The 27,405-nt window shown below is 40.6% G+C and overlaps 1 protein-coding gene across 3 annotated transcripts in view; it reads right to left on the bottom strand.

Moving 5' to 3' along the window:
* Positions 1-27,112, bottom strand: part of LOC119737869 — a 33,685-nt gene extending 6,573 nt beyond the window's left edge. Inside the window, exons 1-11 of one of the 3 annotated variants that reach the window (XM_038212501.1) lie at positions 26,921-27,112; positions 21,372-21,498; positions 16,455-16,541; positions 14,115-14,254; positions 12,321-12,578; positions 7,381-7,638; positions 6,050-6,388; positions 4,009-4,392; positions 3,612-3,758; positions 2,841-2,987; positions 1,738-1,884 (exon numbers count right to left, since the gene is read on the bottom strand). In XM_038212501.1, the coding sequence (XP_038068429.1) occupies positions 1,738-1,884; positions 2,841-2,987; positions 3,612-3,758; positions 4,009-4,392; positions 6,050-6,388; positions 7,381-7,638; positions 12,321-12,578; positions 14,115-14,202 (1,768 nt within the window). In that variant the 5' untranslated portion in view covers positions 14,203-14,254; positions 16,455-16,541; positions 21,372-21,498; positions 26,921-27,112. The remainder of the gene's footprint in view (positions 1-1,737; positions 1,885-2,840; positions 2,988-3,611; positions 3,759-4,008; positions 4,393-6,049; positions 6,389-7,380; positions 7,639-12,320; positions 12,579-14,114; positions 14,255-16,454; positions 16,542-21,371; positions 21,499-26,920) is intronic. The other 2 variants (XM_038212502.1, XM_038212503.1) reach the window with 2 other exon arrangements.
* Positions 27,113-27,405: the final 293 nt, after the last annotated feature.

Genomic DNA, 27,405 nt, shown 5'->3' with positions numbered 1-27,405 from the left:
GTGCGAGATCGAAGGCACATCTGCAATCCTGTTTTCCTTATAATTTATAATGATCAATCTATTTCGCTACATGTGCAGCCGATTTACCGCGCAGTGTATATATTTACCTACGCCTGTTCAAGCTTAGAATTCAATTATGTGTTACCGTTATAACAATAGTAACTTATGAGGAATGTTTAATTGAATGATTGAATATTTAATTTATCATGATGATTGAGCTAAACCAGGTGGTGTAGTCTTTAGAAACATGAAGAAAATCGTTTTTTTGCTCAGCATTTGCCCCAATCGCATCACATAGCCTGTCACAGTTCACATAGTCCTTTTTGTATTTAAGAAAAAAACACATTACTGATTAATTAGGCCTACAATACATTGATTAATTAATGAATCAATCAAAGTTGTATCATGATTTGTGTAGGCTTGTACACTTTATTTAAAGTATACAAATTACCTATACATCTCTTGACTGACTTTAAAGTCACTCTTATTAAAGACCAATTTTTTATTATTTCAGGCCTTAAGCAGATCTCCAAAGCAGCACCAGCAGTGTTGGAATACTCGTACTTTGGGATGAACTTCCTAAACTGCTTCGAATAGATTTTTTAACTGTTTCCTTGCATACCTGGCTCCGCAGTCTTAAGGAATCTGCATGTGCCCTAGTGTTAAACCTGTTTTATCTTCGACATATTTTTTGTATTGCTTTTTTTAAACTCGCATGGGTAAGACCTCAAGTTGTCTCCTTTTTATGGAATATTCTTCATTGATTTTTTTTTTTTTTTTTTTTTAAACAAATTCTTTTGTTATATTTAATTTTTTTTTAATCCATTTGTAATCTTTTTTTTTTTAATGCTGCTGAGTCTTTTGCTTGGGACCATAGTGTGGTTTGGGTTATATCTATACTTCTCCTCAATTGTCTCTTCTGTAGTTCTTGGTTTTTTTTTTTTCTGGTTGGGACTGGGGTTTTTCTTATCCAATGACTGTTAGGTGGGTGTTTTTTTTATATTTATTTTTTATCAATTTTTAATTTTTTTTCTTATCCATTGGCAGTTTAGTCGTGATTTTACTTCCATTTTTTATACAGAGTTGTATTTTTTATTTTTTTTTTATATCTGTTTGTAATCATTTTGTGCCAATTTCGTCTTTTAAACATTGTGTATGTTTCATATTAATTTTTCTATATATATAGTTGTGTATGGTTTATATTAATTTTCTATTTATGTTTCTATATATGATTTTTAAGCACTTTGATGTGGGGCAATACGTCCGCGGACCACAGTATTTTTACTTTTGCTGCCCCTGGCCCATTTCTGTTTGTAATTTTGGTCGAATAAATAATAATAATAATAATAAAACCCGATCCAATAAGCCTCTGTACTGATGACGTCACACTTTTTTTTACTTGTGCGCTTTTCTATTAGGCTACAAATCTGTCGTCCCCACCAGGCTCCCATAGAAAAACGCACGTGTAAACAAAGTGTAACGTCATCAGTACAGAGGCTTGCTGGGCCCAAGCAGAAATGAAACCCGGGTCGGAGGAAATTACCGCTATGCCAATATGTACATTTGTATCATGAACAGCGCCCTCATAGTGCCATGTGGTGTCAAGCTCCCTCCCCCCCCCCCCCCCTCCTCCTCCCCCAGCTTTTCGTATTTCGACGGCCGGGCAGTTTCAGGATTTTGGTCATCCACCATCCCCCCCCCCCCTGCCGGCACAGATTGATGCCACTGAATATCTACCTGTGGTCGTATGCAATCTCTTCATTTTTTCGGCCAATCTCTCTTCAGCGAGCTCATCTCGATCGCTACTAGAAGCAGTCATTGATGTGCTGCTTTCTCCTAGTTGTTTGTGTTCTACCTCCATCATGCTACTTGAGTCCTCTTCATCTGTGGTAAAAAAGGACAAAAAGTAATTACCCTGGTATGCCGCATTTAGTACCAAGGGCAATCACTACTTCGGATATTTTTTCTGTGTCTCATCGCCAGCCTTAACCAATGTAAGCTTAGGCCAAAAAAAAGTATCCGGTTTCTGGTATGGAGCTTGCCCAAAAAGTGGTGCGGCGACGCGGCTTTTTTTTTTTATCTGATTTTTTTTTGCTTCAAATGTCGGCTGATGACTGCAAATGGTGCCCGACCAAACTTAGTGCAAATATATGGGAGTCCAGAGAGGCCACATAAAGCTTATTCTCGACCATAACCCAATCTAAAAACACGTTAAAACTGTGCAGCAGCAGGATTCCAGTGAGTTTGGCGGTTTTGAGACATCATCTTTCATTGAAAAAAAAATGTTTTCATTTTGCCGACGCGCATGGCTACGGCGACGCGCGCGCATACCAGAAACCGGAGACTTTTTTTTGGCCTTAGGCATTATAATCTTCTTGGTGTCACTATCTACCCATTTGACCATTTATAAATTTCTACAAGTGCGTAAATCCCGGGGCTGGGCAATATACCTCCCTCCACCTCATTTTTTGAACGGGGGATGAGCCATTGGAGCACACCGCCCCACCCCCAGCCCCCCCCCCCCCATGTTTGTAGCGAGAAAAAAATACAATTTTAAGGTTAATTACTAATTTTCCAAAAGTCTATATAAATTCAAACAAATAGAAATGAAAACTGGAGAACGAACAACGCAAAAGCTCTAAATACATCATCAGGATGTATAGTAAGCACGCAAATTTGTACTAAAAGTGTGTCATGAATTAACTCCCCCATCGTGCAATGTGGTTTCAAGCCTCCCCCCTCCCTCCACCCTCGCTTTTCGAATTTGGACGGCCGGGGCAGTTTTAGGGTGAAGGAAATACCTCTTAATCACCGGCACAAATTAAACACTGGATATCTACCTGTGATCGTATGCAATATCTCCTCTCTGTTTGTCCATCTCGCTTCAGAGTGTTCAGCTGGATCACTACTATAACTCGTCGTTGCTGGGCTGCTTCTTCTAAGTTGTTTATGCTCTACTTCCATCATGCTGCTCGAATCCTCTCCATCTGAAAAAAACAAATAAATATTATATGTAGGCCTACATATTATATCAGCCTCCAAATCAGTCTCGAGGGAAAACATTACTTCGGTATTTTTTCTCCGTCTCACCGCCATCCTTAACCAATCCTGGCTTTGTCATTACGAACTGCTTGGTGTCACCATCTACCTATTCATTGATACCCATACCCATTGATGAATACCAACAAGGGCGTAAATCACCGGGGCGTGGGTTGGAAGGATATAAACACCCCCTTCACCCATTTCTTGAACTAGGGATGCGCCATTGGATAACACGTTCCTGCGACCTTTGTGGCGAGAAACAAGAAATGCCGATTTTAGGTATATTTCCAAATTTTCCAACATTCCAGAGGCATTAAATAGAAATGCAAAACGGAGCATGCATACCACAAAAGCTTTAAAGGCACTCTCTTGACGTATTGTGAGCGTGTCGTTTTGCAGATGTAGGACTGCATTTTGTGTCATGACTTGCGGCCTCATATTGCCATGGGGTGTCCAGCTCCCCCTCCCCCTCCTCCCTGCCTTTCGAATTCCGTCGGCCGGGCTAATTTAGGATGTTGGTCACCCTTGATCCCCCCCAGCTGGCACAGATTATACCACCGAATATCTACCTGTGGTCGTATGCAATCTCTCATTTGTTTCGGCCGATCTCTCTACAGAGTGTTCAGCTGGATCGCTACTAGAAGCCGTCGCTGCTGGGCTGCTCTCACCAAGTTCTTTGTGCTCTTCATCCATCATGCCGATTGAGTCCTCTTCATCTGTAAAAAAAATAATATCCGACAAGAGAAACGTTACGTTTGAACCAAAAAAATTGACAAAGACAGGTTGCACTGCATATTTTTCATTGAGACTAGTTATTACAAGAAACTCCCTTTCAGTCGAATCTCAAGGCAATGACAGAAAATTCGAGGCATCCAGAGTGCAATTTCTCCATTTTCTACAATCATGTCATCTACACGCACACGTACATGTACAATTTGTGTACATGTACATGTATTATTCAGCCACCTTTCCGCTGGAATTTTTCCAAATCATCAAAGAATCTGCAGGCCTGATTGTAATTGCTTTCCGGTATAGTCGACTGGATAGTCCGTTCATCCGTGCTGAGAATCTCTGTCAGTTTCTTGGCGAGTTCTCCAGTGGTGTACATCCTCCAGAGTCTGTCCAGACCCTCCCGACTCATGATACGAACAACAAATGTCTCAGACCCAGGGTTTCCTTGTTCAAGCACTCCGTCACATGATTCTAGGACAGCTGAGACTTGATGACGTGTATAATCCTGTCCCTCCCAATCACATGAGTCGGCCGTGTCCATCCTGGGATGAGCAGTAGCCCCAGCGGTCTCCGTCCCATTCCATGATGCGTCCGTCTCTATTGGCAATGTTGGATATTCTGCAAAACGAAAGACCACGTGACACCTCAGAATTAAGAGTAATTTAATGTACAAGTGAAATAAAAAAAAAAAACTCCTGCTAAGAATCTTGGCAGATTTTTTTCTGGACTAACAGTAACAGGGCCTTATTTTATCTATACTTTCAGTTTTAAATGGTCGATTGCGGAGAAATCGAAATTTTCTCTACTCTACGCACGTCCGGACAAACACAATTGACAGCTAGCCGTGACTGGGTCTGTATATAGGTCTGACCGGGCCTGGGCAAATTACGCACAATGACCCATTTGCCGTATGCGGGCACAATGGCCAATCATTGTACACACTGTACGCCGAGGTGTTCCACAAAATGGTTGTACGATTAACTTGGGTGATTGGAGAAAAGCTGTTTTCTGAACCCCGGTTTCGATCATATGATACGGGTCTAGCCCCATTGCCGATCTGCATGAATGGAGAAAGAGACACAGCCAAAGTCGACGTTAGGAAAATGGCCCCTAGCTAGCCTGGTTATGGCGGCCAAACAGAGGTCTAGGAATGGGAAGCACACTAAATGCGTAGACACCAAGAAAACGCGAATCTGCTGGGTTTTTTTTGTATGCACGTTGCATGTGTTCTTTGTACTTTGTACGTGTACCGTCGATGTTCACTTACGCTTGCCTGTGTGGCACTTTTCACTTTTTTGTACCCAAATTGTATACATTGTTCGTAAAAAGAACCCCAAAATGCATGTATCATGACAGGAAATTTGTCCAAAATGGCGTGAAACGCCACAGTGCAGCGTGCATGCTTTGTGCTGTTCGCATATCAGAAACATATGGGACAACTTCGAACTTCATCTTCGAACTTCATCTTCGAACTTCCTCAAGCATACTGCGGAACTTTATCAAGCATATGCGGAAGAAACACCCTGCTTTTGTAAAAACACTAAGAACAGTGGTTGAAACTAAGCAGAGATAGAGAAATCTTTTCTCAGCCATTTGAATGCTTGTTGTACTTGTGGTTCTGTTTTTTGTCTAAGGAATCCAAGGACACAAAAATACATGGATAATAAAAATAAAAATTAAATGCACAAGATTGTAGATTAATTTTATTAAATGACAGTTGACCTAAGCTTTGTCTGTATCTCAGCTGCCATTTCCTTGGAAAATACATTTACTTACATTGATTTGAGGCTGCTGTTGCCGATTTAAAAACAAATTAATTTCAAATAATTGAAAGACGAACCCTAGTTTGTATCACAATTGATACAGAACACATACATTTAAGCTTCAATTATGCACAATGTACCCGGTGCCGTATTCGGAAATAAAGTACTCATACTCGTACTCGCACTCAGAATACAAGTACTCGTACTCGTACTCGGGAGTTTAAGTACAAGTACTCGTACTCGGACGTTCAAGAAATCGTACTCGGAGACCTGTTCTTTTACTTGGAAGCACAAGTACTCGTACTCGTACTCGGCAACCTATGTACTCGGCAGTACTCGGTACTCGGCAAAAAGTACTCGACTACAACACTGGTTACTAAACTCGATCAAGTTAAGTCGAATCGCAAAAGAATGGAAAAATGAGGTAGCCAGAGTAAGAGTTAAACAATTTTCTCCATTTTTCTCAGTCATGTCATACATGTACACGTACATGTATTATTCAATTACAGTACCTTGCCTCTGGGTTTTTTCCAATTCATCAAAGAATCCGCAGGCCTGATTGTAATTGCTTTCCTGTATAGTCGACCGGATAGTCCGTTCATCCGTGCTGAGAATCTCTGTCAGTTTCTTGGCGAGTTCTCCAGTGTTGTACATCCTCCAGAGTCTGTCCAGACCCTCCCGACTCATGATGCGAACAACAAATATCACAGACCCACTGTTTACTTGGTCAAGCACTCCGTCAAATGATTCTAGGACAGCCGAGACTTGATGACGTGCTCCATCCCAGTGACCGGCAGCGCGAGCGGTCTTCGTCCATATTGCGTTCGTCTGTATTGCCACTGTTGGAAACGCTGGGGGAAAAAAAACAATGGACCACGAAACATCTCAGAATTAAGAGCAATTCGATATTATATTGGGTATTTTTAAAAAATCGACTTTGAATCTTAGCAGATTTTTTTCTAGACTTAAAGTTACACTTGATATTTAATTTTACGTTTTGTAGTGTCCATTTTCCTGTGACAGTCACATCTTTAATGGAAGTCAAATCAGTGTTTTCCACAGGGATGTATTCTCCCCATCGTCCAGACTTTACGCCCATGCAAATGAGGGTCTCATACAAAAATACAAATAGGCCCTTTGCTTATTATTCTTGTGTTGTAAAACCATTCAGCGCTGGTATAAGCTAATTTCCATTGCAATTAGCAAGTTTCATCTCGAAAAAAGACATGCTTTTCTAAATTGCAATTTTTCTAGCATATTAAGGTAAGAATATTCACTTCTGAATGAGTCATTGACTGAATAAATCGGTAAATGTTTAGCTACTAACTGATTATTTACAATTTCGAAATTTTGGTCACCAAACAATGATATTCCGATCCCGCTGGTTCCTGACCGGGAGCCATTTTGCTCGCAAGGCGGATCTGTTTGTGTTCAAAACTAAATAAAATTTCAGAGGGTTGCTCTCAATTGAAAGTCAAAAAGTATCTAAATTTTAAAGAGCACAGGGAACACAACTTTCAAGCTTGTGTGATGCTGTATTGAAGAAGAGCTTTAGCAGTAAAGAAATCCCAAAATAACACCAGATTGAATCATGGATAGCATGTACCAAATGAATTTAAAAAACTAATTCTAATGTTGCTTTTCATTCTTAAAAGCTGTTTTTAGAGAGAAAAAAAAGCATTGAATGATTTGTTGCGGTTCATTGACATAAGAATACACAATCAAAGACGTGCAACCGGTTTTAGAAACACAACTCATGAGTAGAGCAAAGGGTGTATTTTACCAATTTGTGCAATTATTACTAAATACGTGGATTCTATTTCGGACAGAGACATGTATTTACCGAGAAGAATATCTGCTCTTCCGATGTTCTTCAATGCTGTGCGCAATGTGCTAATCTGCTGTTCAAAACCGGTGGGTTGGGCATGTTTCCATTTTGTAAGCATATCGAGACCTTGCCTTATGATATCCTTTGGGCGATTTGTCTCGATAGTCTCAACCTCTGTCATGGTAAAGTCCAGCTCCTCAACTGCCAGTGTTACCCATTCACAACCAAGTTTCCTAGCGACTATGGACAGAGTTTTGTCATTTATACAGGATTCTGCAAATCATAATGAAAGAAATAAGCCAAGTAAGTTATACATGTGTAGGTATATGACGCAAATAATTGAAATTGTTGATATTTTCCCAATTGCTGACTTTATTATAAGTGACTAATGAAACCGGAAAGCAGAACTTATAATACAACCTGCCGCTTGTCATAATGATAGAAATACGCCAAGTAAGTATACATCCAGGCACTTGAAGAGCCCATCTCTGATGAATACATCGAATGTCTTGGTAAGGTGAACAAAAGCTATATAATATTCTGTATGATGTTGATATGAGGTTTCGTCTGTTTAATAAAGTGCTGTTTCTTTGGTTGCAGTTTGATTCTGCAACAGACCAGTGAGTAGTCCGTGTCGCAGTCAGCACTGTGATAGGTATGAGTAATCAAAAAGCTGTGAAGATCCTTACTTCTGGTCAAAACAAAGTCAAGCTGATGCAAATGTAGCGATCTATGATGCCTCCAAGACACCTTATATTGTAGCTCTGTGTACAAGGAGGAGTTGGTGAGCAGAGGCTGTTTGCGTTGCGAAGCTCCAAAAGCCTCTGTCCGTTTTTGTTTAGATTGACCACTCCGTGGGAGCAAGACACTCTGGCCAGGCAGCATAGTCAGTGCCTACCCTGGGATAACGGTCACCAGGTAAAAAAAGGAGGTTTTGAAGAAGGCAGTGAAGTGCATAATAGAACTTGTCCTTTTCCTCAGCTGAGGAGGAAAGCGTAGGTGCGTAGAGGCTGAGATACTTGTGAGGAAAGCGTAGGTGCGTAGAGGCTGAGATACTTGTAGTGAAGCCATTGAGGTAGCAAGTCCCAACGAGGCGAGCCTCTCATACCTAGCAGTGTGAGGGCAAAGTTGAGGCATGCAACAACCTGTTCATATTAATGGCAAGCCCGACGTCATGTTCTCTTCGTTCTTCCTGTTTTTTTTTCCCAAAGCAGAAGAAAGAATAGTGTTCTTACCTCAGGGATAATTATGCTCTCTGCTAATGTGGTTTCAGACAGTGCAGCAATATCTATGTTGGGTTTGTCCAGCTCTTTATCCATGACAGCGGTTTTCTGTCATCGCTGATCATTGACAAATTATCGTCGTTCATGCCAGGGCACATAGTGCTGACATTCCAGCCTGTCATTTTCATTGTTGGATATTTTAGTACATTGTGTTTATTGTTGTTCATAGGTGCATGATATTCAGTCTGCTTGTCAGGGTAAATCCTTGAAGCTCCAAGCACCTGGTGAAGCAGACAGACTGTTGCGGGTCGCGAATTATTTTTCCCCAAACAACATCCACATTACATGGCTGTTGAGGGCCCTCTACATATTTTTTGTGACGTACGCAGGTATATATTACGATGAATTCCCAGAAACTGTCGAGCAGTTCCATAGCTCAGTTGATGGGGTCGTGGGTCGTGATTTTGTACCGCGAGGGATCCCCGCGTTGTGGGTTCGAAACTCCATTTTTACCAGATCTCTTTTTAAATCTGAGTCTTTGGGAAATAAAGTCCGAATTTCATTATTTCGAATTCATTTTTTTCTAATCTTATATTTTTTGTCTCATGTTTTTAAGAGAAGTAAAGTCCAAAACGTCATAGCGTACACCACATGCGGATGTCGTTTGGGGGAAAACAATCACTGGCGGACAGGCTCGGGACTTCCAAGCTCAGGCGGGCGGCAACTTACCAGTGGAACACGATGGTCCCTCCCATTGCCGGAACAACCCGTAACGTTCACGTATCTACGCCAATCGAGAGGGACTTATCACTCGTGACTGCTGTCGCCCGTGATTGTTTTCTGGGTTGGATTAAGGCCCGACTGAAATGTACTCTTCAGTTTAAAGAGCCTGTGCAGTTGATATTATGGGGATACTAGATAGCCCAATCGTTAGTATCTTCCTCTCGGCTTCATCAGTTGGATCCAAAGGGAAAGCGAGCTTGTAAATTTGGAGCTGATTCTGGAGCTGATTCTGCTGCAGAAGCTGCCAGAGACACAAGGAGGTCATCTATACGACTGCCTATCGGGCTTCACTCATAGACAATTGCCGTCCAAGACCCACGGGTCCTGTCCACCCGAAATTGGTCGATAAATGGGAGAAAAGGTGTAAATGTTCATTGGAAATGAGAAGGGAGTGGTATAGGATGGAGGAATGAGAGAGGAGAGTACGAAAAGATTGAATGGACAGTATGGACAGTAAGACAAAGAGAAAGAGAAAGACAGCTGAGGAGGTAGAGGATGCTTAAAAGCATGACATCACTATTCTACATAGGTCCTACGTATAAGGTCTTTGCCTATGTTAACTTTTATTGGGATATGATTCTGTTTTATGTCTATTACAAGTGCCGGCAAGAATAAAACATGTGCAAAGTCTATGCCAGGAGTTGGGTTGGAACAAAAAGAGTGTTGATCGACCACACACTAGACGACAGCAAGGAAGTTCGGATGCGGTTAGGTATGGGCAGATCCACTCTTCGGCAGTGCAAGTATCTGCGCTCCCCCTGCGTCAGCCTTGAGGTAAAGGTACAGCTTGCTCGGGCCCTAGTCATATCAAGGGTACTGTATGGTGCCATCACCCTGTCGTTGAAGGCAGCTGACATCAAACGCCTAGACAGTTTTGGCCGAACCATTTGGCGTCACCTGCTCAACATCAAGTGGCAAGATCATGTGACAAATGAAAGACTGATGGAGATGATCGGCGACCGGTGGTGCTTCAGCAGTAGCACTGTGATGCAACGAAAGGCAGCATGGTTGGGCCATGTGGTTCAGCATGGTGGCATGGCGGCAGCTGTTATGGATGGGATGCCAGTGGGATGTCGTCGCTCCGTGGGCCGGCCAAAGATGCGCTGGGTGGACAACATCCGTGAATGGTCTGGGTGTGACACCAACGAACTGAAAGCAGCAGCACTGGAAAGACGGGCTGTGGTGGGAGCGGCACCAGTGATCCCAACTGTGTATAATTTGAGGAGGAGACCACGTGCAAATGCCTATGTCTAACGAATGAATGAAAAGGAAAAAGAAGGCTTTTTCCGCAACTTGGCGGAAAAGCCACAAATAATAATATGCTTATTATTCTCATCGTGTTATTTTGCGTGGTGCCCATTATCCTGTGACAGTCACATCAGTGTTTTCCACAGAACATGGATTTATCCTCCCCATCCTCCGGTATTTACGCCCATGCAAATGATGGTCTCAAACAAAAAAATAAATATATGCTCATAATTCTTGCGTTAAACCATGTACATTTGCCCCTACTTAAAGCTGCATTCCCAATGCAATTTTCAAGTTTTACCTCAAAAATAAATATTCCTATTCTACATTTTTTTCTAGCAATGCAAAAGTAGGCTCATGAGATATCGACTGAAAAAAAATCATCAAGTATTACTTTACAATTCCAAATTTTTGGTCACAGACAATTATATAATTCCATCATCCCAGGGTAGGCTGGTTTCCGCTACACAATTACTATCAGTACTGCACGGACCGGGAGCCAGTTTGCTCAAAAACAAAATAAAATTTCAGAGGGTTGCAGATGTGCCCCGAAAATTCTAAAAAGGGAAAAAGGAATAAGTGTTTGGTTGGATTACACATATATTAGTTGAAAAATGTAATAAAATAGAAAAACAAATAGGCCCTATTTCTTGAAGAGAACAGGCAACACAACTTTAAAGTGTGTGTGTTGCTGCTTAAGGGAGAGCTTTCGCAGTCAAAAATCACAAAATCACAAAATAACACCTGGACTTGTGTGGTTAACATGTACCAATGGATGTGAACATAAACAAAAAGAACAATCACAAAATATGGCATTTTGAACAATCAATTCCAGTGTCATTCCCGTTTTTTAAAAGAGAAAAAAATGCATTAAATGATTTGTTGCGGTTTCACTGACATTATAACATAAAATCATTGACATGCAACCGCTTTCAGAAACGCATCTCATGAGTGGAGTAAACGATTTATTTTACTAATTTTTGTTCAATATTACTATGGAATATATGGATTCAATTTCTAAAAATTCCACTTCACATTAGCCAGTTTGGTATTCCAACTGCGCATGTGTTCATCGTATGCTTGAGATCAGTAAGAGATCACCATGTTTTGAAGTAACATTTTGCAAAAAAATTTTTAGACAGCAAAGTGTTTTTAGATTTCTTGTGTGTGCAAACTTTTGTGCGAACAAAAGATTCCATCTCTTTTCGATTGCACGAAAAATTACACAGAACGCATATTCGGTTACCACGTCCCCCATAGCTTTGTGTGCATTTATTTGCCGCGTTTATTCCCAAAAAATAACCGTGGAATCTTGTTGTGCACCAGACTATATTGGAACAAGGGCAGATCCAGAACACAATTTTTTGGGGGGCCCAAAAAAAATTTGGTCCCCCAAAAAAGTGGGTCAAAAAAATTACGGCGTGGCGTTCGGGGCCCGCTTAAGGGCCCCGAAAAAATTTTGGATTCTAGATGCTCTGTGGTGCGATCTGAGGCAATTTCTGACCACTTTAACCAATTTTTTATGAGGAAAAGATGGTGGTGTACTCATTGCCTGCCTTTATTGCGATGTCACATAAAAAAATTTAAAAATTGATTACGTATTGGGGGGGGGGGGGGCATGGCCCCCTTTGCCCCCCCCCCCCTGGATCCGCCCTTGTTTTGGAATACCGAACTGGCTTATTACCAGAGACATGTATTTACCGCGAAGAATATCTGCTCTTCCGATGTTCTCCAACGCTGTGCGCAACGTGATAATCTGCTGTTCAAAACCGATGAGCTGGGCCTGTTTCCATTTTGTAAGCATATCGAGACCTCGCCTTGTGGTATCCTTTGGATGATTTGCCTCGATAGTCCCAACCTCTGTCATGGTAAAGCCCAGCTCCTCAACTGCCAGTGTTACCCATTCACGACCAAGTTTCCTAGCGACTATGGACAGAGTTTTGTCCTTTATACAGGATTCTGCAAATCATAATGATAGAAATATGCCAAGTAAGTTTTACATGCATATATATATTTAAAACTGGGATGTGTTATCTGTGAATTAGAAGTAGCGTGGTCATGTCCTCATCACATGTCACAGCCGAAACAGCTGTTGTTTGTCCACAAACTCTGTGTTGTTTATTTTGTTTCTTTGGCCTTCTACCCAGGCAGTCCAAATTCTAATCAGATAAAACGTCAAAATGGTTTGGCCTGAGTCAGTGTGTTGTGATACTTGGTGCAATTATTCTTATAATCATTGAACTTATGAGGCGTCGGAGCTATGAGGCGGCATACATAAGTCCGATGCGGCGATGCCTCATAAATCCGACGTCGTTTAATCCAAAAACGGTCTTTAAATCTGTAGCGGCCTCCGGCGCCTACCTTTTCTCAACACGAGAGGGCGCACTCGATCTTGGCCACTGACTCGAGCCGAGGAGAGCACATTTTTGGAGAAGCCATTTTCGTCACCCACTTTTGTTAACAATTCACAATTTAATAGTTCAAACCATCAATCTCAGTCCTTATCGAACCCACCGCTCCTTACCTTGACACCCCCTCTAGGACCCTCAGTCACGTAAGTTGATTTCTATGTTATTACTGGGTTTTTTTTTGTGAATTTTCTTCAGTGACCTGTGTTTTAACGTTAAACTTTGGTCTCCAACGGCCTGCCCTAGTTTTACGGTTTTAAAGTAGTTCTACTTGGATTTTTTAGATCCCAGTTCTATTTAAAGTATTTTTATATCGTTTTCTGGGTAGATTATAAACCCTCGTTTGAGAAATTTAAACCCGCGGGCGTTTTTACGCCAAATTTTCGAGTAGGAGCGATCCCTGTATTTAGCTTATGTAGCCTCGGGGCCAATTTCATAGAGCTGCTTAAGCACAAAATTTGCTTAAGCACAAAAACGTCTTGCTTAATAAAATCAGGTTACCGGCCAAAACTCCATGCGATAGTTATGCTAAGTAAACAACAGCTAAATACCAGTCACAAGCAATGTACATCACATGGAGTTTTGGCCGGTAACCTAATTTTACTAAGCAATGTTTTTTTGTGCTTAAGCAAATTTTCTGCTTAAGCAGCTTTATGAAACTGGGCCCCGCGGCTCTGTCATACGGTCTCCGTACACTCATACCCAGGAGCCATCCCTTATTTTAAGGTTTTTGAGAAAACCACTGTAGACTCGTTTATAAGTTGTTCCTTCGTTTGGAGCTGACTTTTCCCTTCAATTTAGACTACACCTGCTCTAACTAAGGTCACTTTCATGATTTTAGAGTTTGATTTGAACGACATACTTAATTTTGCCATTGTTTATTTTTCATTACAGTTTACCGTGGAATAAAGACTAAATGGAAACCGAAGCTCTGACCTTTGGCCATCGTGTTCTTTTTTCTCTGCAGTTGGGCTATCTGGTTTAACTAAAGTTACCACTTCCCTGAAGCTTCACTTAATATGTAGATGCCAGAACAAGATTTATGAAATAGGCGGGCGAAAGTAGAATGACATGTAACCACACATACCTGCTGGTGTTGCTCTTTTTGGCCTGCTAGGACCTGCTCCATCCTGAATGTCCCCCTTCCTGACAGAAGCCCGTTTTTTTGCACCCATACTGTGTTGTGTCGTGGTCCAGAATTGAGAAAGACGATGCTTACAGCATCAGCTGAGAAACAATAAATCAACAGTCACAACTATAGTTGGATGATCTAAGCGTTCTTTGTGTGCCCTAAATGCAAAATCAATGTTTCCCACCGTTTGAAGTGTTCGTCTCAATTTTTTACCACGAGTGCAGAAAAAAAACAAGCATATTAAATTAAGGATACTTTCACTAACTCTTCATATAAACAGGGGTGTGAGAGACCACTGATAAAAATAGCTGAAAACAGCTGGAAAAAGTGTAAAAAAGCAGAACTTTGGAAATCTCCTATACTTTTGTACACAGCAAGTGAGGGAAAAAGCTGAAAAAAGAGCTGAAATCCATAACAAAAAAAGCTGAAATCAGCTTTAAAGCTGAGATTTCACACCCCTGATAAAACTAATTCTGACGGCGGAGGTGAGATGCTTATACATCACGGATTAAGTTTGAAGTCTAAATTCAAAAACTAACAAGGAGTCGTGTGTCAAAACGGTAGACAGAATGCACAGAGTATCTCAATGTAAAAGAGTGACAAATCATTCGAAGGTGTCCCCCATATTGCTCTTTAACCCTACAACCAACCCTAAAGCTACAAAATACTAATGGAACCTGTAGTATGCATTTCTTTCCAGTGTGCACAACACATGTAATATTCTATGGTATTTGGTCCATGACAGCCACGTACAGGGGGTTAGGGTTAAAAAGAGTGGAACTTAATTACCTTTTTAGAAAAATTGAAAAAACAATTAAACAGATGCAAGCCTCACCCTAGAAGGTTGGAAAGAAATCACTCGCAAAAATTATTGTTCCCCACGGCTCCTAAAAAGAGTGGTTTGTCACTCGTTCACATTTAGGCCAAAAAAAAAAGTCTCCGGTTTCTGGTATGAGCGCGCGTCGCCGTAGCCATGCGCGTCGGCAAAATGAAAAAGGTTTTTTTTCAATACAAGATGATGTTTTAAAACCGCCAAACTCACTGGTTTGACTGGAATTCTGCTGCTGCACAATTTTAACGTGTTTTTAGATGGGGTTATGATCAAGAATAAGATTTATGTGGCCTCTCTGGACTCCCATATATTTGCACTAAGTTTAGTCGGGCACCATTTGCAGTCATCAGCCGACATTTGAAGCCAAAAAAAAAAAAAAAAAAACAGGTAAAAAAAAAAAAAAGCTGCGTCGCCGCACCACTTTTGGGGCAAGCTTAATACCAGAAACCGGAGAATTTTTTTTTTGGCCTTAGAGTACTTGTGTTTCTGTTGACACACTGTGCTCATTATGCACTGACTAGACTGGTCTTGGGCCAGTCTATTTCATTGTCTCGAATGTTTTTAGTCCATTAACATATAATCAAAGGCTTACAATTTTGAGATTCACCCTTTTACTCTTATTAGTCAGCCTCAAAATGTGTCAAAAATACTGGACATCCTTCATATCGTGAGCCACACAGAAAATGTCCTACAAAATTTATGTTCCCTGTATTTGAACTACATGTATATGAAGGCATTATGTTCTTACCTGGAAATATAATATTCTAGTACGTCTACACATGTGAGTATCCTCTACAAAATCACGCAGTCATTTTTGACAATTTGCTCGGCATGAATGCCCCTAACAATTACAGTAGGCCCTATATAGGCGCCTATAGTATGTAGGAGAATTGATTTTTTTTCCCCCAGGTGAATATCGAGTCTAGATTTCAAATTTGGGGAACATAATTTTAAGGAAATTTAGCACACATTGATGTGGCTTATAATACGGTACAGTATTTGAGACGAATAAACGGGCCTATTTTTTTATAATATTTAACATAATACAGGTGAATGTGGAGTGAATTAATATGTGGCATGAAGAAACGTTCGCGACAAGGTAACAGCACAAACAATATAAATTAAACCACAAAAGCGTCGGGATTTTCTGTAGGATTTTGTCGGACAGAGAATGATAGAGTCGCGCAACTATTTTGTAGTATAAATGGGACTTGTTTATTTTCTCTGAAAAAAAGAATGAAAAAGAAATCAAGATAATTTGTTCACTGGTTTCTCGTGAAGAAATTTGAGGATGCAGGGAGGTTCTGGACAAAAATGAGGAGCAGGACCTGTTCAGGTTAATAGGCCTATGTCTCACTTTTCTCGAGTAGGCTTAAATCATGTGACATTGTGCCATATACAATGTTTACCTTTCTGCCGCAAAAACAAGCTGCATAGGCAAGTTATATACTGTGGTTACTTACCTATACTTTGGTGTACCGGAAAATCGCCGACACTGGATCATGAACATGGCGAGAAAACCTTGCCTTCGTTGCGATTGAAAAATAAATCTGTAAAGTACAAGTTTATTCATAGTCAAAATCGATGGCATCCTACTAATAGCCAGCCATCAGTGAACTGCGTCAGTTCGAATTCCTCATCGTCCACTCAACACAAAATTATTTCTCATTGGGGAGAATCCCACTGCCCAACATGCTGTGCACACAAAATATTTCTCATAGGGGAAAATCCCTCCGCACGCAATATACAGCAGCGGTGTCATAGTAAAATGGAACCCCTAATTTAAAGTTCTACGACCCATAGCCACGGTTTCCTACAATATCGGGACTCCCACAATAATAATAATAAAAACATGTATAATCATAATGAACATTCATATAGCGCCAAAATCCGCCTATTCAAAAATACGCTCAAGACACGGTCAATTGTATCGAAAGCCTTATATAAAAAAAGATCAACAAATACACTAACAGAGTGCATTTTATCAGAGAAAGAGAGAGACAGCTAAAGATGTAATCAACTTCGCTCGTACCCACCCCCCCCCCCCCTGCACACAGGGCGCTTGGATATGCTGATGAGCTTTACAGAATCTTGTGAAGGAAGTGACGTATGACATAATAAAGTATCTGGCTGTAGCTGTTTAAGACCGCAGTTAGACAATGCGCGCGAATGCTATCCGAAAACTTCTCCCAGAAATGCGCCGGACGTGATTTCTTTTTCATTGCGGTCCATGTGAACAAATTTTGAGCGTCGCATAATGCAATCATTAACCCTTCATGACTTCGAAACGGAGCCTTATAGCAAGTGACGGAATTGCAAATTTCTACATTATAACGCTTTTTCGATGAAAACAAAAGCATTTATGAATTGGAATAAAAGAGTAATAAATCAGTCTTAACGGCCGTTCGCGAGCCGTTTGAAACCTTGCAGGGGTCGTGGCCGTGATGACTTGCAGGTCATGCCCTCGCCATAGGTCACGCAAAATCTATCCAATCAGAGCGTGAATTCATCAAAGTATCTCAGCGTCCTGTTTGCAGGGCAGGGGTACGAGCGAAGTAATCAACAAGATGGATAAGTGCAAATACTTGTGGAATACTTGTTCCAAAAGCCGAATTGTTAATCATAAAGAAGATGATATTTGGAGAGAAGCTTTTCCAATATTTTTGAGAAGCATCGAAGGAAAAAGAAAGGCCGATAATTGGAAAATTCACGGCTGTGACCGGTTTTAAAAACTGGAGTTGCCTTTGCTATTTCTAGATTAGAAGGAACGTAACCTGTACGAACAATTTATTAATGTGCGCAAGAGGAGGAGAGATGAAGGGAATGCAGGATTTAACTACTGGTAGATAGTATCAAACCCACAACTGGCATTTTCAAGTTCATGAACAACTTGACAGATTTCAGAGGGGTCGGTGAGAGTAAGAAATAAAGAGTAGGTATTTTTATCCTGCAGATGATCTGTGAAGTGAGCATCGGTGGACGGAATCCCGCTAGCCAGCGTTGATCTGATACAGCTGAGAGCAGGCTTAGGGGCTGAAAATTGTGATCGTACATCAAATTTCGAAGAGCCCAAAATTGAACGGTACGTCTCGTTTACATGATTTACGCCCTTCTTACCAAATCTGCGATTTTTTTTTTGCTAGGATCACCGATTTTACAGAATTTTGCTAGAAATAGATTTTCTGCTGGATTCGTTTTTTTGTCCAAAACAAATTTGTCAGATCTAGCCGAAATCGGCTAAAACGGTCACCCTCAGCGTCACAGACGTGACAGAGCTATGATCACATGACCCAGCGGACTGGGTAAAACCATTATTTCTACAGAGCAGTGATCGTGTGATGTCGCTTATAGTATGTTGATTATACATGTGTAGGTCATTAATGGTGCACTTTTGCTACGGCCGGTGGCGTATATCTGTGCCGGGGACTGAGGGGGGGGGGGGGCTTGCTGGACACCACACGACAGTAAGGGCGCTGTTAATGATACAGATGCACATCTTATGTATACTTACGCCCTTTAACTTTTTTTGTACTTTTTTACTTTTTTCTCGACTTTTCTGGTACTATTGAATACATTTGGTTGTTGGCAAGTTCGAAAAATACCTCAACATCAGCCTTTTTTTGGTTCCACACCAAGAACAAGTGGGAGGGGGGATGATCCAATAGCCCATAGCCCCATTAGTCCCCGGTCAAAATGTGTGGTGGTGGGGGGGGGGGGGGTTATATACCCCATGGCATCGGTTGAAGGTTGAGAAGGTTGTTTGTATATGATATACACGTGACGTTCCTGCAGTGGGCATTGTGACCAAAGTTAAAAATAAACTAGATTTTTTTCGCATGGCGCAGTGAGTCTAGTGAAAGAACATAAGGCATCCATGAATGCAATATTCATACACTATTTCCAATCACTACATTAAAAGCAATGACGTTGAAAAAATAAGAGCCAAATTGGGACATGCTCGAGCCATGGAACATACTTCAGCAACGTAAAACATGTCACGCAGACATGTGTTGGAAACAATGGAATATATCGAAATCTTGTATTAATATTTATATGTCTTTTTTCAGTTAATTCACAAAGCTTGCTCCCTTTCTATGTAGGCCCATATGTATGGTCCGTTTTCATTATTCATTTCGATGTCTAAATGCTTGTTTGTAGCAATCAGGCGAATTAGCACGATTTTTCGTATTTACATTATGCTGGGTCACACATTCCCGAATCGCCGATAATAACAATTCTTGAGTAAATCGGGGAATGGTTCTTGGCTGCCTTTGGATGATTCTGTTATCGGAAAGCGCCCCGACAATTTTGGACATGTTCAAAATTGTCGGGGTGATTCGGGAACCAATTTCAATTCTTAGTTTATTCTTGTTGTATTCGTAACTTATTCTGTTTATTCTCAAAGCATTCTGGACATTCTTACAGCATTCTTGCAAGTTTCGTTGAGTTGTTTTGGTGTTATAATAGTCCAGAATCATGCCAAATCAATGCAAATGTATCAAAAAAGTGTATCAAAAAAATTTTATACGAGTAACTTACGAATACACTTAATCGGCATAATTCTGGGTCATTCTGGATTAGGGGTTGCATAAAATTTCCATTCTCAGATATATCAGACGCTCGAAGTATGGCCCACAAGTCCGCCTTTATTAGTTGCAACCTGGTCAAGCCACATTTAAAACAAGACACAAGCCCTTATTTTCTTTGCTGTATTGCACGCACTTTTCATTCCCACAAGTGTCTGCTCCGTTTTTTGGTTTATAGATCATGTCTGTACATGTATATTTTGGGAGTGATTTGCCAAATGTGCTGTGTGGGTTATCCCCTGTTTTTTTTTCCATTTCTCCCTTTTATGGACCTTGTTTTCCTTCGTATTCTCCTAAAAGCTTATCCAATCGTAATTTTTTTCTTTGGCAAAGATTTATTATCCCCTTGTTAAATTCTTATTGATTTTTTTTATTCGTTCTTTGATCACGTTTGAAATTTTTCGAATTATTTGAGGAAACTGGGTTTTTTTTGCATTTATTTAACGAAAACATTTTTGTTTCAAAAGATCTCATTTTTTTAATAGGAAAAACTAGAGCTGTTTGAGAATTCCATTTTAAATCCTTGATTCCATGTTTCTTTTGTTCCAGTTTCTAAAAGTAAATCTCGCCATAATCATTTGAGCCAGGATTTTTTTAAGGGAATCACTTTTCGCTGTTGCACAATTATTCTTATAGTCAATGAAAAAAAAATTGTAGTACTTGAATCAGCATGATGAAAACTCATCAATAGTTTGGCTGTGACTAATATCTTCCTAAAAGAAAGTTCGGAAACCAGACAATACCATCTTGTTACAGAAAAAAACGGGCCCATCCTTCCCATTTGATAGATAGTTCGAAAACAGACTATACCATATAGATGTACTTTTGTGCCATAAACAGTGCCCCCTTATGCAATGTGGTGTCCAGCCCGCCCCCCCCCCCTTCCCTCCCCCTTGGAATTTCCTAAACCGGGCAATTTTAGGATTTTGGTCATACCATGATCCCTTATCCCCCACTCGGTGATTCATGACCAAAGGAGTGGATCTAAGACATAAATGAAAGCTTACTGGTCTATACAAATCATAAATAATTATGGTCCATAAGTTCATAGTCTGTTCACATCATCCGTTTGTTTGTGGGATGCCCTTTTGGGACACACTGTAGATACAAATGTATGAAGAGTTTAATCCAAAACGCGATAAACGCCCTTTTGGAAGGCCTCTCCTGGCTGTCCAAAATCGTATCCAGGGGCCACGCACGCACGCCTAGCGCCTGCTCGACGAGCAGCAGGGCCTGGTGTCATGCCAAAAATTGTCCGGTACCAAAGAGTGTCTGCTTACGGCGCCGTCTGGACGCACAATGTAGTCAAAAGTGCAATATTCTCGACAATGCTAATACTAGGCGGACACTACATGTACTTTGCATTACACCGGATGACTATACATGTACCCAATTATCGCGTTATTTTGGGAAACCATGGGAAACTAAAAAATAAGTGTCACCAATTCCAAATTTTAGGATTTTACTTCACTGCCCCCACCAAAATCAGTCAAAACTATAACCTTGTGTACAGAATATCGGCACAACCTTTCCATTTAAGACTTTGTAATCAGGAAATATTCATGCAGTGGAGGAGAAGGTAAGGGCATGTATAGGGCTTTCTGTGTTAGATCATTCTCGTCACTGTACACTGGGAATTATTAAAAAGGAAAACACATCTTGGGTCTAAACAACATGTACACACACAAGGTAAACTATATACACTGGGATTTACTTAAAAGACACAATTGATGATTGAAAAATGTGTTTAAAAACATTGATTAGTTTAGTGAACAACTATAAAAGAACAAGTACCTCCAGATGCTTGTGTGCGGCCTGTTTTGCACATGTAGATGGCCTGCTAAGATCTGCTTCATCCTGACAGTCCATGCTGCGTTGTTTCGTTGTCCAGATTGGAGAAAGACTATGCTTTTAGCATCAGCTGAGAAATAATGAATCAACAATCACAATAAGAGTTGGATGATCCCAGCATTATTTGCGTGTCCTGCAGGCAAAGAGTGTCCCACCGTTGCAATGTTCGTCTCGAATTTGGACCACGATACAGTGCAGAAAAATCTGCCTAGGTGAGGCAAATCTCACTCATTCCTCATCTGATACAATGTTTGAGGACAAATGTGAGATCCTTAGGGGCCATTCAGAATTTGCAATGTTTTAAAATTTCGATCTTTTTTCCAAATTGTGGGTGGGTGGGTCAAGCTACATAATTGAAAATCGAAATTCACTTTCCATGGAAAAAAAAGATTAAAAAAACAAAGAAAGATAGTTATTTCCTAATTCGCAAGCTCAAACGGAAATAAATTATTTCCTATTGCGCCTGTCATCCCTCGCTGTAACAAAACATGTTAAATACACATATATATGGGGAGCACGGTTCTTCGATGAGCAGCCGACGGAGTCCGTGAACTTACAACGTACTAACAATTTTTCTAACTCACCGTGAGTCTCGACCAACATCGATTATATAATAATCTGGGTACGTCGGGTTACTGTACACACAATTGTCCTGGAAACAACAGAACCAAAGTACAGAAAGTCGTACGCAAGAGCTCCCCAGCAAGTATCGCTGACGCCATTATGATTCCAAAATTTCTCACTGTGTCACACAGTGAAATAACTAAACAGCGTCGTTGTATTGTGAACTCATAAAAGCATTCAAGTCGCGTTCTTGCACACTTTCTGCAAGTCGACATACTAGATATCCTTGAACCACTGCCCCTGCTTTGCATAACAAGTGCACATAAAGGAACGATTCGACTTTTATTCAAAGAAATTTCTATGTACAGTCACCAGACTCTATTCAGTAAAGTCCCCGTCAAAACGAAAGTACACAATCCACGTGCATAACGCACGGCTACACCATCGTACAGTGTGGCAGGGACACCAACAAGTAACACAACTAAAAAAAAATTTAACAATTGATAAATATTCTGATTGAATTTCGTTAAAAGATACTTGTTGGTGAGGTATCACATATTCTAGCAAATTGTTAAAAATGTACAATATTACACTATGCAATTTTGAGGGAAATGGGCAAAATACTGCATAAATAATTTCACTTGATCATATCCATAATACACAAACCGACAATTTTCATTTTCAGACCCACAACGAGAAATATTGTTAACACTGGGCTTATTGTGAGGAGTTGTGCTGGGAATCCACAAATACATAAATTCCCATAGGCACCAAAGATAAATACCCCGATTTAAACAAATCGGGGAACATATTCTGAACCCTCACAGGTGATCAAAACATACATCAAATGAAAGCTGAATTAATCCTCTTTATCTTTTTGGAAATCTTTTTTTTTTGGGGGGGGGGGGTTGACCTATGACTTTTAGGTGATTTTTCCCTCCAACGATGATCACCCCATCGCCATTTTGAAAACAAAACAAAAACAAACAGATTCCTTCCACTCCATATCAATATAGATTCCATTCAAATGTTTGGTTCAGAAATCTAAATTCAGGAACATGGACCCTTCACTTCTACAAATACAGACCCTCAAGTGCAGGGGCCAAAATTCTTTATTATTACAGATAAACTAGTATACAAATCGTAATTTGGCCGGATTAGGTCGCGCCTATTTGGGCTGCCTCTCATTATGTACTGCGATCGGGAAATCTCCAGCGTAATAAAGACTTGAAGAAACTTTAATTGATTTATATGATTCAATTATTTTATTTTATTTTAAATTTTAAAACATAAAATAAAAGCTAAAAGTTGAACAGGCTGCCACGGATATGTAAAAGTAAAAAAAAAACAATTGTCATCAGACATTTATCCAAACCCCTGCCAATAAAACAGATTTAAAATTCCATTCATAAAAATGAAAGTACTATTGAAAAGTAAATTGTACAAATCATACGAGACGAGACATGACGAGACATGACGAGACGAGACAAGACGGGGAGATGAGACAAGACTCAGCAAAAAAATCATAGAGTGAAACATTGGACAAGCCAGACAGATACAAAAATATAAAAACGAACTAATAAACAAATACTCTTACACCCCCAACAAACAAACAAACAAACAAACAAAAACAAACAACCAGACTCAATAACGGGAATGAATGACAAACGGGCTTAAAAGATTATTACCAACAAAACCAAACAAAACCGAGAAACGAAAGCAATCCCATTCCCCAGAGAGAAAAATGCAAACCATAAAAACAAACAACCTAGTTGACATACATACGTCTACACTCACATTAAATACACACACTAAAGAAACAACAAGAAAATACCCGGGAACAAAATGAAATAAGATACAATTTTACATTGACGATAAAATAAATATGACTGCAATAATTCCTCCCTCAGTTTAAAAAAAAAAAGATTCACAACCTTCCATAGTTAAAACTTTTTCTAATTTTAACACGGTGACTTCGGAGAACATCAATGAGGCAATTGCACAGTTCTCTTATCTTGTAATCCATGTGTCTATCAGTTCTAAGTTTCAAGTGGTGAAACGTTAAAGGCTGTGCGACGGAGCTGCCCTGCAATTCATTCCTGAAATTATTGTTGCATTCCCTATTAGTTCATTAACTTTATATTAGAATCAACATTATTATCTATGATAACGAATTTGGCGGGAAACAGAGCTTTCACTCAGTGACTTTACTGGTTTATTTAACTTCGTGGGGATTCCTCCAACGTCAGGCTTTTCCTTGGTTTCAACACCGGTATCGGAGTCTCACAACACTAACTGGGGGAACCAAGTATACCAAAGATTCTAGCTGAACCGAGTGGGCACGGTACGAGCTTTCGCTTCGCAGAGACGGCCGGACTGAAGCGGGAGCGGACCGCTACAGTGACGGGGAAGCAACAGCTGGACGGGGCCAGCGAGTGTACCGGATCAAACTATAGTTCGAGCCATGGTGTGCATGGTCAACCGGGGCCAGTGGCGTAGCCTGGAATTTTTCAGGGGGGGGGGGGGGGGGGGTTGGCGCTGGAGGGGCTGGAACATTTCATGGGGGGCGTCATGTAGATCAATGATAATTTTTTAGGGGCGCCTGGGGGGCGACAAGGTTTCATGGGGGGGGGGGGCTGGAACATTTCATGGGGGGCGTCATGTAGATCAATGATAATTTTTCAGGGGCGACTGGGGGGGGGGGGGGTCACAAGCTTTCATGGGGGGCTGTCGCCCCCCCCCCCCCCCCACGCCCCCCGTGGCTACGCCACTGTGTACTGTACATGTGCGTCATGTAGGCCTACGTGTATCCAATCGCTATAAAAACTGGACTATTCAACCACTGGACTCCAAGACTACGAGGACCGCAGCCTGTGATGTGATGTCTGCCCAAATATCAAATTTCAATTCAAATATCGAAATGGAGTAGAGCGTGTCAAAACGAAGACATAATGCACAGACAGACTTGTGGTTTCCTTGACACACTTTGTTTATGCATTGACTAGACTGGTCTTGAGTCAGTTATTTTTTGTCTCGCATGTTCACACTCTATTCAAGGTTAACAATTTGAGATTAACCCTTAAAGGTAGTCCCATGTGTCTCAAATGCTGGACTTCCTCCGTATCATGTGCCACACATAGCAATGAGCGCTAAAATTCTTGAAAAAAGTTATGTTCTCTGAGTTTGAACTATATGAAAGCTATATACCTGCCTGATTAAAAATCCTGCACTCATTTCGGAATTATTTTTCAGCAAAAAGTTTCACTCAAAATTAATGTTTCTCCTGGTTGTGCTGTAAAATGAATATTCATGAGCTCGTTCATAAAAAACAAGTCGCTGAGAACGGCCTTCCAAAAAACTGCTCATAAATGCACGAAATCGGTAGTGAAGCCGAAAGATTTGTCCCAAAGTAGGTTAAAGGGAATATACATCATTTGCTTTTGCTGTAATTTTCAGAAATAGATGGAATTGGGGGGTTGGAAATATATAGCAAATATAGTTACACTGACTTTTTTGAGGTTTTGGGTTCGAAAATGATATAAAAACCAAGAAAAACATCATTTTTCTGTAGTCTGGTTCCCTGACTCTATATAAGAAGAAACAGAGCAGTTTATATACATTGTGGAATTGTAAGGTCAGGGAACCAGTCTAGCTGGCTCGAACCCGTTCATAGGTTTGTAATCGATTGCAAACAAGTGCGATGGTCAATTTGGGCCAGTATTGGAAAAAAAAGCCAGTTTTTTCCAACGCTGATCGGCCGATCAGCGTTGGAAATTGATACAAAAATACCACTTTTCTTGAAAATGACAGTATACCAGGTGCCATGATTTTACAGGATGCTTTACACTGTCATTCACTAACAGTCCAGCAAGGTTTTTCAAAATGATTTGGTAGTTTTATTTTTTGATGTTTGCAAATGTTGTATTTTCCCTTTAAAAAACATATATCCATACCATATACATCGTATATTTTAAATGCGATGTCGTATTTTCGCGAAATAAGCAACCAGCGAAAAAAAGGTCCGAAAGAAAGCATTTTTTTCTGCAATCAAGTAAATTAAGCTAGTATTAAGACTGCCATGCAAGCATCAATTATTAGACTTTAAATGTTGTATTAACGGTGATTTCAAAAGAGCAACCCCTAAACTCGCCTGCAAATGGGGGATTCCCTGGTGGGTTTGCTGAACCTGGAGTGTGGTTTTCACACTCAACTGCACAATATAACACAGAACTCAGGGTTTGCAATTCAAACAACCATGCCGACACGTGATTGGCCCGTGCTACATGCCCAGGGCCGGGACGCATAGTGCCTGCATGCTACCGGTATGTGGATTTGTGCACACATGGCTTCATTTGTTTGCATTTAGTGTCTGTATTTAATAGCACATAAGTGGCTCCAACATGGTTTGCTCTCAAAAGTCTTCCACAGTGGTGTTCTCCTTTATTTAGTATTTTCAATGGTAATTTACTTGATTCATAATAAACTTCCCAAGATGACGAAAAATCCCACGAAACGTGACCATTTTTTTGGTTCCGATTGAGACACTTATGAACATTGCAATGAAAGGTAATTTTCGGAGGTGTTTTCTCATCAAGTGTCTGTCCGAAAAGTTCACAGTCCTATCTGATAAAAAAGATATATATAATATAGCCATTTTTCTGTCGATTTATTGTTATATCTCGAATATCAAAAACTTATTTGTAATTTAAAAAGGTGATTTGAAAAGACGTCCTCCATTTTCAGCTGTTTCTACGCAAAACAAGACTGGATACATTCGGTCCCAAAAGGGCGTTTTTACGAGCTAAAACACGGACATGCGCCCAAACCTAATATCGTCCTGAAAACAGCGGTGAGCTGATAGTGTTACTTGGTCATACGTACATTCCTGCTGCAAAAAAATTTGGAACTTATACACTGTAGTTACTTACCTATGTGTACCGGCAAATCACTGACCCTGTATTATGAGAACAAGGTGGGATACCTTGTATTGGGTGCAACAGGAAAATACTCCTCTGTAAAGTGCGAATGTATTCATATTTTGGGTCTAGGCAAGATCGGTTGTATCCCACTGAATAGACAGCCATTAGTGAACTGCGTGACAGCGCCAGTATCACAACTCGAGCGATACACTTATGATAAATTATTCTTACGTCACCACAAGTCACGGTACGTCACAGTAGTCAAAATTATGCAGCTACAAGCGGAGAGCTGGAATGAGGGGGGAGGGGTTTCGCATCGAAATCGGTCATGAACAGGCCCGGAATAAGCCTAATCATCAATAATGTTGTGTTTAAAGCAGGGCCAGCTCTGACGTACGTGTACGGCCACCTTATCTCGAACTATATGCAACTAGTGTATAAACAATCGCATTCGGTTGCTTGGGCCACGGGCTCTGGTCTGTCAGTATATAGTT

Source organism: Patiria miniata, unplaced genomic scaffold (genome assembly GCF_015706575.1).
Source record: "Patiria miniata isolate m_02_andy unplaced genomic scaffold, ASM1570657v1 HiC_scaffold_3, whole genome shotgun sequence".
In the NCBI taxonomy this organism is placed as follows: domain Eukaryota; kingdom Metazoa; phylum Echinodermata; class Asteroidea; order Valvatida; family Asterinidae; genus Patiria; species Patiria miniata.
This window is presented reverse-complemented; position numbering and strand designations above follow the sequence as displayed.